General features: G+C 28.5%; 1 protein-coding gene across 1 annotated transcript; it reads right to left on the reverse strand.

The window, feature by feature from the left end:
• Positions 1-618: 618 nt before the first annotated feature.
• On the reverse strand, positions 619-3,028 carry LOC105636334 (L-type lectin-domain containing receptor kinase S.4). Its single transcript, XM_012219594.4, has one exon. It carries the CDS (start codon positions 2,811-2,813, stop codon positions 723-725), a length of 2,091 nt encoding a protein of 696 aa, XP_012074984.1. The 5' UTR covers positions 2,814-3,028; the 3' UTR covers positions 619-722.
• Positions 3,029-11,892: the final 8,864 nt, after the last annotated feature.

Consider the following 11,892-nt stretch of genomic DNA (forward strand, 5'->3'; position numbering starts at 1 on the left):
GGATCTTTTTGTCTTTTTTCTTTTGTTTTTTTTTTTTTTGGTTTACACTTGTAGTTTTTGTGTTTAGACTAGGAAGGTATTCGGACAACATTTTTCCAATAACAAAAGTTTCAGGTTTTCTTTAACTTTATAAATAAAAAATACACTATTAATTATGAATTGACATTTTATATTTTTATTTAATATATCCCTCATTCGGAAATGAACCCTACCTCATACTCAACTCCCTAATATAAGGATGTGATGTCTACAAACATTAATATTTTTAATAATCATATTGAAAATGTGCGTTTAATTAGAAATTTAATGTTATAATTAAAATACTGAAGTCAGTATTTATAACTATTAGAATCTCTGGGCCTTTTTTAATAATTGAATACCAACTGTTAATTGTAAACCATTAAACTAAGCTTGCCCTGGGTTTGTGTTTGCTCTATTCGGTTTTTTAGAACCTGTCACTAACTATGGACAACAACAGGAGTATTTTATAAATTAATTATTAATTTTATGAACTCTTATGAATTAATTTAAAAAATTCTTATACTACTCCTGTTATGAATTCTTCTCCGATATATCTTTAATTATACCAAGTAAATAAATATATCATAAAACTATATGGATCTTGAGACAAATAAAAGCTTCACCATAACATATGCCTTCAAAAAAAAAAAAAAAAAAAGGTAAGTGGAAGAAGAAAAATTGTCACCTCTAAATCAATGGCACTACCTAGCTTCCTCTCCAACATGGAGAAGAGAAAGTGGTGAAGTAGAAAGTGCAGCAAAACTAGAACCACCATTCCCATTTTCCATAAACGAAGAAGCAGACATTTTATCAAAAGAAGAAGAAGCTAATGAATTCACAATATCATCTAACCCTTCAACAATGGCTTTCCCTCCATCATATGGAACACCATGAGGAGCCATCAAATTTTCAGGCACGCTAATCTCTCCATCCAAATACCTTACCACTTGTCTCATACTTGGCCTCGCCATTGCCACATTATTTGAACACATTATTCCCAATTTTATCACCATTACAATTTCACTCTCATTATATTCCCCATTTAGCCTATTATCCACCACCTCAAGAATTCTCCCTTCTTTAAACCTTTCCCATACCCAATCCACCAACACCATTTCCTCCGGCAACGCCTTTGGTTCCACCGGCCTGCGCCCACAAGCCACTTCAAGCAGAAGTGCCCCAAATGCATACACATCTGAACCTGTGGTAGCTTTTCCTGTTCTAGGTAATTCTGGTGCTAGATAACCTAATGTACCCACCACCCTCGTCGTGCTTGGGTTCGAACCATGTTCATATAATCTTGCAAGCCCAAAGTCACCAAGCTTACCATTTAATTCAGTATCTAATAGAACATTAGATGCCTTAACATCTCTATGTATAACCACTTGTTCGTATCCTTCATGCAAATAAAGAAGTCCAGAAGCAACATCCTTTATAATCTTGAACCTTTGTTCCCAATTTAATACTGTCTCTGCTTGATCAAAAATGAACTTGTCTAAACTGCCGTTAGACATAAAATCGTAGACAAGCAGGAAATCGTCTTTTCGCCTGCACCAACCCAGCAACTGAACCAAGTTTCTATGACGAAGTCGACCAACACTACCGATTTCTGAAACAAACTCTTGTAGACCTTGATTAGAATCATTAGAAATTCGCTTGACAGCAACTTCAATCTTTGAATCTGGTAATGTACCTTTATAAACTTTACCAAAACCACCCTGTCCAAGTAACTGTTTGTCGGAAAACCCACTTGTTGCTTGCTTTAGTTCTTGATATGAGTACCTGTGCGGTCCAATCTCCATTTCCCAATCTTCTATTACTTCAGCATTTCTAAATTTTGTAATAAAGTAAAGTATAGCTAACGCTATTGCAGTGATTGAAAGGAAAGCTGACAGAACTGAAACTGCTATTTTAAAAGAAGTGTGATTCTTTTTAGACACTGTTGGAAGAGAAGGTAATGAAGAAAGATCCAAACCTGGAGCTTGTCCATTGATTTTAAAGCTCCAGCCTAAAATATAATGTGAGCTAGCAAGCAAACCCGTTGAGGAAGAAAAACCAACGTACATATAGTCTTGAAAAATTGGTGACAGATCTATATGAAGTGACAAGATCGGCAATCTTGGCTTGTTGGATGTGGGTGAAATAGTGACATTTAAAAGATTCTGAACAGAATCATAATCGATCCAGACCTGGATTCGACTTCCATCTTTGAGACTCAAATCTTGCTTTGAAAAAGTATTATTATTTTCAAAAAAAAAAGCAGCAGGAGCAGACGCATTAGATTTCAAGCTGTTAATGTCAATACCCACATGGTTGTCGTTTATATCTTGAAACTCGAAATCTTGAACGGTGTCAAATTCAACTGCAAGAAGATGATTTGTGAAGTTACCTAAATCAGTTGCATTAAGAAGACCCAAATACTGACTAGGAAGAGCCTTCAATTCTTTGGAAGTTGAAATAGTGAAAGCGAGGCCATGGCCACCAAGCTTTGGATACTCAGGAACTATTGAGAAAGCGAAAGATGTAGAAAAGGAGAAAACTTTAGAATTAACAGTTGAGTTCTTGAACTGAAAAGGAGAAGAATAAAAAGCATGACCCATTATCCTACTTGTTTCGTTAGTTAAACGAAGAATGCCATCTTCGGTAATCTCTGCACCTCCGGTTAGGGTTAGGTTGTCTTTGTTAATATCTTTAAACCCAGAAAAGAAAACTTCGTTTAATTGGCAAGAGACAGGGATTATTAGTATTAAGAAGAAAATTAAAACAGAGAAATCTTTTAGATGATAGGCCATGAACAGAGATGAAGAGATTAAAACATGGATTGTGCGGTTGGTGCTTTAAAGAAAGAGAGAAAAAGGTTGGTGAAAGAAGAGGAGAAAAAGAAGAAGAGAGGTATGAAAGGAGCAAATGGTAAGTTCTAGGAAAAGAAGATGGAAACATATGAATTATGTCACGTGGGCTGGCTCAGTGTTCCTGTTTCAGAGAGAGAGAGAGAGAGAGAGAGAGAGAGTAGCTAAAGAAAGTGGTAAAGTGAAAGCGGCTTTTAAAGATGAGGAATCCAATACATCTCTCTTTAGTCTTATTCATAAGGATTACAGGTAAAAAATGGTTGTAGACTATGTATAATCTGTGCCTGGAGTCTCACGAGAAAGAAAGAGGGGAGATCTGTTTTTATCTCATAAATGAAACGCATTATGAGTTGTCGTTCGCTACAACTACGGGTTAGAGCTTAGCAGTAAGCTGGTATTTTCGGCTACCCAATTTTGATCCATTTATTGCGAGTTTGGGTGAGATATAAAATTATAAATAGTTAAACTATTAATTGTGATCCATTCTATTAGGGTCGTCGTGTATGGTTTTAGTTGTTTTGAAAAAAACTTGGGGGCGTACATGGCTCGAGTTTGGTACGAAAATTATATAATTTTCAGTTCCATTTTAAAATATCGGAATATGAAAAATGGAGTCTCAATCTCATTTCAATAAATACATGGTTTCGTCCTATTTTTTTGAATAGAATGAGACGAGAATTTAAATATATGAGATAGGACGGAATAGGACGGATCAGGAATCAATAGAAATTTTTCGTAGACTTAATAAATTAATTTTCATAAAAAAATAAAAACAATTACTATTTTCATCAATTATAATAATCCAAAATTCATTTATATAAGTTTGAATTAAAAAAAAAAGGAATAAATTCAATCATTGACGATCTATTACTAAAGCCATAATTTTGATTAATAAAAGCATTAAGTATAATAAAATAAAATAATGCAAAAACTATATACAATTTAACTTTACATGTATTTTATATACTTTAACTAACTATTGTTTTTGTCACTGCTATCTTTAAACTAATTTAAATTTGATACTTAATTTAATCCTGAATGTCATTTGAAAAATAAATAAAGATAGTATTAATCACACCCAATAGTTAAAGTTAATATTTTCTCTTGTATTGATCAATCTTTCCATTTTTGTTTAATAGAAAAAAAATTATTTAAAAAATCTTACTTAACACATACTGTGGAATAATATGGAAAAATCTATATTGAAAAATATGTTTAATTACTTGATTTATTTTATATTTAAAAATGTATATTATTTTTTCGTATTATTATTATTTAGCAATAATTTCTATCATAAAAAACTAAGAGATAAAGGATGAAATGTTTTTTTATGGACATAATTTAAAATTCATAAAAAAAGACAATTATAATTTTAAAGAAAAAATAGGACGAAAATTTCCAATGTTTTGGACGGGAAAGGACGGGACAAAACTTGAGTCTATACGGATCAATTTTAATCAAAGAACCACTCCCATTATGTAATTACTTTCGGGATGAGACTATTAAATCAATATCAGTTTTTCTCGGAATGAAAAATTCTTAAAAATTTTCGAGAACGAATCGAGATTCCCATAGTCCTGTGCACACCTCTAATAAAACTTACCTAAGTCGGGCTATAAATGTACTAACGGGCCAAAAGAAAAGATTTTTAAATATTTGATTCTATTTTATTAGAAGTAAAAGATTGTATTTAAGAGATTGATAAAAAAAAAGAAAAATATATATTTTTATTAATATTTTTTTATATTTATATAATTTAATTGGTTATATGTTCTAAAAATAAATTTTCGAATAGAATATATATAATTAATCATTTTAAAATTTTAAAATTTTTACTTTTTAAAATTTATTTTTAAATAAAATGAACATTTGTGGGGGATCGCAAATAATTAAAAATTTTATTTTAAAAAATATATATAATACTAGTTGCTAGTCTGCGCTTCGCACGCGGGTATCTATATATTGCTTGATAATTATTATTATTGAATTACTTTGAACTATTTTAATTTGTAATTTATATTGAATTTTTTTTTATTAACAACAATAAGTATTTACTCATAAATCATTAAAATAAACTTTAAAATGTAAGAAAATAAAAAAACATCTAAAAAAATATTGTTTCATATATGAAAAGATAATCTCTTGATGATTAAATATTTTTAATTTTTTAATTTCTTTAACATCCAAACTCCGTTTGACTTGAAGAAATAGCTTTTGGAAAATTAGAGAAAAAAAAAATTAGAATTATATATTTCTAATTTTAGAATTTTTTGAGGTTTTAAGTATTAGTATATATGAATATGTTGATTTTTTTAATGCATTAAATAAATAATACTTATGTCAAAGATAACATGGGGAGATTGCAGGCTTGTGTCAGAGATAGGGACGTTTTCTATACCCAATGCAGAATTTTGGGCGATCCTGAAAGGCTTGCGCATGGCCAAAAATCTAGTGGTCACGCATTTGGAGGTGGAGTGTGACAGCAAAGTGGTGGTTCAGTTTATCAATGGGCTGTTTCAAGCTGAGGGAGTTGCACATTAACCGGCCATTGCCTTTACAAACTTGATACAGTCAGATTGGGTGTGCAATGTGAAACATATGCACAAGAAAGCCAACTATAACGCTGACTTTCTTGGCAAAATTGCAGCTAATTGTGATCTTTGTACTCATACCTTAAGAGATCCTCCTACAGTTCTTTCATCATGGCTGTTTCATGATGCTATGGGGGTCATATATCCAAAGTTTTGTTGTTAGTTCTTTGAGTTTTTTGCTCTCTTTTTATTACCAAAATAATAATAATAATACTATTGCTATAACAAAAGTGATTTTTACTATTATTCTAACTATTGTTATTTTTAAACAATTTAAATAAAATTTTCATTTATTTTCTTTTGCCTAGCAGTAAGAAATATTTTTTTATTTTTTTTACTTTTCCATTATAAATATATATAGATATTGATTTAGGGTAATGGGACAAGGGTTGAGGATCAAGTTATAGCTTAATTTATTTTTAAACACCTATTAGAGTTTCAAGAACATGTATAAATTAGAAGTTAAAATTAGATTTAGGGATTGGGATAAACTTTATTTTGAAACCACTTCATTATATAAAATAGAAGTATATAGAAATAGCATTACAAATAGTTTTAGGGCCAAGTGTAATGTAAAAAAAACATTTTATTTATTTCAATCTGAATAAAAATTTATGCTTTAATATCATGTAAAAAAAAATTAAACGAATACAAAAAAGAATATAATAAACGTGCAATGCATGTTATAAAAAAATAATAAATAATAAAAAATCAAATGAATTCGACAAATAATTCAAACTTGTACCTGTACCAGTTTCCTCCTGTAACCCTTGTAATTGTTTTTTTTTTTTTTGTCTGTACTTCTTTTATTCTATGTTCAAAGTTGGAAAGTACTTAAAAAAGGGGAGTGGTATAGTTTCACTTTCAAATCCCATTTAATCAAAAGGCAAAGTCTTAATATGCTAGCTTATAGAAAAAGAAAAGAAGGATCATCATTGTATAGCTTAGATAACATTATTTGGCATTTCAAGAAATAAAAACGTGGATCATACTGTTAGCTATAGGCGTGCACATTTTATATTACATACAACCAAAACAATAAATAGTGGAGAGACTGGGACTCCTCCATTGAAAGCAAGCAGCATTTCGTCAACCTCTCAACCAAAATTAAAATAAAAAAATAAAAAAGGAGAAAGGAGAATAAGGATATTATTATTAAAATAAAACATTAATGTTGTCCAGCTGACTCAGCATTCGAACAAGGGTCAACATTCAATTACTTGATCTAATTGACAACAGTTCAACTAACCAGCTTTTTCCAGTTTTTTGGATTTTTAACGTGTTTGACGTGATAATATATGGTTTTATTTCTTTTTCTTTTCATTGAAAAATTATAGCATTATTGTCAAAAATAAACCATTTAGTTTCTTTCCATTGTATTTTTATTTTTGATAAATTTTTTATTCATCTTATGCTACTTAGTTTATAAGGATGCCTTTCTTTAATTTACCGAATTGATGAAAAACTCTTGTGATCGAAATAATTTAAATTCGAGACCTTGCATTCCTCATACTAATGAAAATATCAACCAGACTATTGGCAATTACTTACCTTATAATTAGTAATTAAATAAGACTTAATGAAAAAATCTTGAATTTTAATCTTTTTTTTCAATTTTAGCAGATTCTTTTAATTTTATTAGTTCTATCATTTGAATTTAATTTTGTAGCAATTATAGTTTCTCTTCAAGAATAGTTAGAAGTTATCAGTTGTACTTAATAAAATGAAATACAAATTCACTTTTTCATGAGAAACACAAATTTACTTTTCAAAATGGTCTAAGATTTGAATTAAATCAATAATTCTAAAATTTTAAGTGATAAAAAATATATATTTTTATAATAAAAAAGTATATTTACTCTTTCTTAAATTTTAAGAATTAAAGTTACTAGTTTCCAAACAATAAAATAAGTGTATATTTCTCTTTTCAAACATCTTGTGTCGTGCACATGCATATGTCTCCATTCATTCGTTGCTCTTATTTTATCACCATATTCTCTAGCTCGTGTTTTGAATGTTAAGATAGAAGTTAAAATTGATAAGGAAAAATAAATTTAGAATATCAGTTAAAAAAAAGTAAAAGGTTGGTAAAAAATTGAAAGAATCGTCAAAATTTAAGCCTTTTTTATCATAAGCTTTTTGAAACGATGACATGGCATGTCTATATGTTTAATGTGACAAAATATAGAATCTACGAATGGCCATGTCAATGAGCTTTTAACGGTTCTTGGATATAGAGTATAACTGCTACAAAAAAAAAACTAACTTTAATGATATAATTATAAAATTAAGTTAAAATTAAAGAGAAAAAAAAAGATTAAAGTTCAAATTTTTTTAGTGCGTTAAGCCATCAAATAATCATAATTTATTGACGAAAAATATGCTAATTTTTGTCACTTTTTAGCATGGTTGTCGAACAATCTCCTTTTTATTAAAGATGTTTAATTTTTTTTGAAAATAACATGCTATGATGCTAACTATCAAAACTATTGTTATCAAAACCAGACCCGACCAGCTGGTTCGACTGAAAACCAAACTATGGTCCGATTCAGGTTGCGCAAAAAAATTGGATGTCTTAAAAACCGATTTGAACCAAATAAAAACAGATAAAACCGGTGAATCAAACAGGTTAAAAATTAGTTTGATTCAATTTTTGGATATTTTCATAAAATGTGGCCTGTTTTAAAATTTAGGCCTCCTAAAAATTGAGCGCAATGATTTTTTAATTTTTGGGCTCTTTATTTCTAAACATAAAGTCCTATTATATTAATTAAAATAATTAAATTGTCCAACTTTAACCACATATGAAAAATAATAACATATCTTATGATAATTAATTAATTTTTTTAATATTAAATTTATTTATACTTTATTCTTTTTATTTAAAATTATTTACTAATTTTTCATTCTTTTTGTAAAAGTCAAATTTGAAATTATTTTTTATTTCATATCAAAGTTTTTTTACCTACATTTTAAATTTTATTTAATAAATATATTTAAAAATATTATATATAAAAATTTGATTGAACTGTATTAAATTCAGTCAAATCCTTTAGTTTAACGAATTTATTGATTGGTCGTCAAAATAGATAATCTCCAAAAATTAATCACGTTTATCATAGTTTTGAGTGAAAATGACAAATGTCACTTAAATAAGAGTTGGAATATTTGATCCGTGAGTCGAGAAAATTTATACTGTGAGCACTAGTAGTACCTGACAAGACCCGAGAGAATTATAGCCAATGAATTTGAGGCACATGGTATAAATAAAGAGAAAATTAATCACTTTTTGTCTTTCTTTAAATAACTCTTACTTTTATCCTTTGACAACATAGACGAATAATGTTCCTGCAATCAGTAAGCGAGCGGACCCTACAAACTGCAAAGAATATAAAAATAATTCATAATACTGAGATAATTAATTAGCCTGTTTTTCATATAAAGTTCATTTTGATTGAGATTTTTTAATTCATTAAAAAATGATTTCAGTATTTATGGGCTTATGGGTAAACATTCTTGTTGGAATTCCAAGGTCTCAAATTGATTGTAGCCTTGTCTTATTTTCATACATCCAGATCCAGGTGATTATAAAAAATTTATTAATTAATTTTAATTCTAAAAAAATAACAATAAGTAATAAAACTACTCTTTAATTTCTAAAATAACTAATGAAATGGAACTACATACTGTGGGTCAGTTGGCAATACAGACTGACATGTAAAAAGAGCTCTCAGGTTTGATTGCCATTAAACGCACTTATAAGAAGGGACAAAGAGTTTTAACTGTGACTAAGGCTAAAGTCGAATTAGACTATTTTGGTAATAGAGTTCGAATACCGGTAGTTTAAAAAAAAAACAAATGAAATGGAATAAAAAATATTTTTAAAATGATAATTAAAAAGAAACAAAGAGAATATTCTATCATCATCATCATTATTTATTATTATTATTATTATTATTTTATTTCATGTTGTTTCTTGAAAGGCAATTGAATTGATATACAGGACTATAAAATTCAAAGTTTCAACACTCACAGGTTTATTTCATGATTCAAATGTGGGCTGCCAGGCAAAGGATGTAACTTGACTTTAGGACAAATCTTTAGGTTTCATACTTCCGTTAATTAATTAATCAATATTAATACTTGCCACTTGATTGGCTTAACCAGCTATATAGTTAGGTAAACTTGTCATTAGTTAGGGATAAAATGACTTTTCATTCCATAAAAATAATTGATTTGACATAAATTGAAAAATTATTATTATTATGGCTAAACAATAATCTGTGCTTGACTTTTTTTCTTAATTAAAAAATATTGAAGCTATAATTTAATTAATTATTTATTTTAAGATTTGATTAATATCAACAATAATACATTTGAAGCTAAAATAGGAAAATGCAAAGATTATGCTCTGAAAAGATAAATCGGACTATAATTTGAAGTGGAAAAGAAATATGAGATTTCAATCATACTGTATATTATATTAGATTTTATCATTTTTATTCAACTAAAAATAAGTTATTTAAGATTTGTGAGGAGTGAGAGTTCTCGAGCTTGAGTTCGAATTCTCAAAAGTTATCACCAATTTAGTGAATATTATTCAAAGGGTAGTGCTATTCCCGTCGGATTATATTGAATTATTTGTTATTTTTTAATAGTTTTTAAATTAAAGAGACATATAAAATTATGTGTGTGTATAGATAGTTCTCCGTGATTAAAATTTGGTATCTTTTTATAATATGTAACCTATGAAAGTGAAAATGGAAAAATAATTAAATGGACAAACAGTTTTGGTAATATATCATCGTAATAATAGATGTTAAATATTAAATAATAATAAAAGTATTTAAATAACAATAATAATTCTATTTTGGAAAATTAAAAATAATTTGGCGATTTATTATTATGACACTGAAGGTTAATTATTAAAAAATAATAAAAATAACTCTATTGTGGAAGATTTTAAAAAGTGTATTATTTTGCAATAATCCTTCCCATTGTTGAATAATGATGAACTAATGGAATAAAAGAGAAAAAAAAAAAAAAACAAAAAAGAAAGAAGAACGTCAACTTGCTCTACTTATCAAGATTATCATATCAATTTCAAATTTTTTTAAGTAAATTATACTTGCACGAGGTATTCATACCCATGTCCATTTAACAGTCCACAAATCTAACTAATCCCCGCTCATTCTTAAAGGCAAAGGGGCTAGTTCAGGGGAGTTTGCATTGCGAATTTATTTTTTTCTTAGTTAGTTAGAAGAAATTATTTTTAATCGAGGTAATTGCCTGTCTTATAAATAAAGAGAGGGGCATGAATTTAATTTTTTTTTCCATAAAGAATCAAATAATGAAAAAACAAGAGAGAACTACAAGGGAAACAATATATATTCCCATTCATTAATAGTATAAAAACACAAACTTCCTGTTTTGATTTGATTTGATATTAAAGGAAAAATATGTCATCTTGCTCAAATTGTTAAGAAATCCAAAATATTATTTCTGATTTCCATAGCAGAATATCATATTAACTTGATATTTATTATTTTCCTATTGTGAAAACTTCCTAAACAATTGTATGGTGCCAGAAATCTATATAATGTGCCTAAATGGTTGAGTTGATCCACCATTCTTAACATGTTCTTTCTTTTACAGATTCTTAATCTTAATAGCTTAAATCTGTTTCTCTTTTACATGTATGTATATATTTATATATCAGACTTCTATAATGGGAGCTGGCTATGATTGTGACTCAGAATCAAAAGAAAATAATGAAAAGAAAATGAAGGAGATAAAGAGAGGGACAAGAAGATACTGCAATGTCAAAACTGAAGAATGTTTTTATTTTATTACTATGTAGAAATTACAGCTGATGAACAAGTGCATAGATTGAGAAACAATGCACCTTCAGAATTTCGACAATGCCCGCAAAGCTTCATTGACTGAGAAGCATGGGCTTTTTCAGTTATTGGATTTTGTCTCGGTCAAATATGTGCGACTACTACTAGTACTTACTACTTGTGCTGATGATCGAAAACAAACTGCAAATTCCTTTTGCTTTGAGGAGTTTAACAGAAATTATCGAAAAGGCTTCTAAATTGGACATCTAAATTGTAAAGTTACGTGTAATTGATCGTTTTGGAATTCAATGTAGTTTTATTTGGAATATGTATGTACAGATTATAAATCTTTGAAATTGCTAGTATATGTAAAAGCAGCAAAGCAATAAATTTTCTCATTTTTTAATAAAAATGTAGAAAAAAGAATGTTAATTTGAGTTTTTCTAAATAGCAGTTGTGGAGTGGAGTGGATCACTATGTTTTAGTCATGGGCTCGATCCTCTGCAATTTAAATTTTTTTTAGGTCAATCCTTTTACCTCTGACGGCGATTGTAAATTAATACCGTGAACCCTTGAAATTGATACAGAGAT

Source organism: Jatropha curcas, chromosome 2 (genome assembly GCF_041381405.1).
Source record: "Jatropha curcas cultivar XTBG-Jc1 chromosome 2, XTBG_Jcur_1.0, whole genome shotgun sequence".
In the NCBI taxonomy this organism is placed as follows: Eukaryota; Viridiplantae; Streptophyta; class Magnoliopsida; order Malpighiales; family Euphorbiaceae; genus Jatropha; species Jatropha curcas.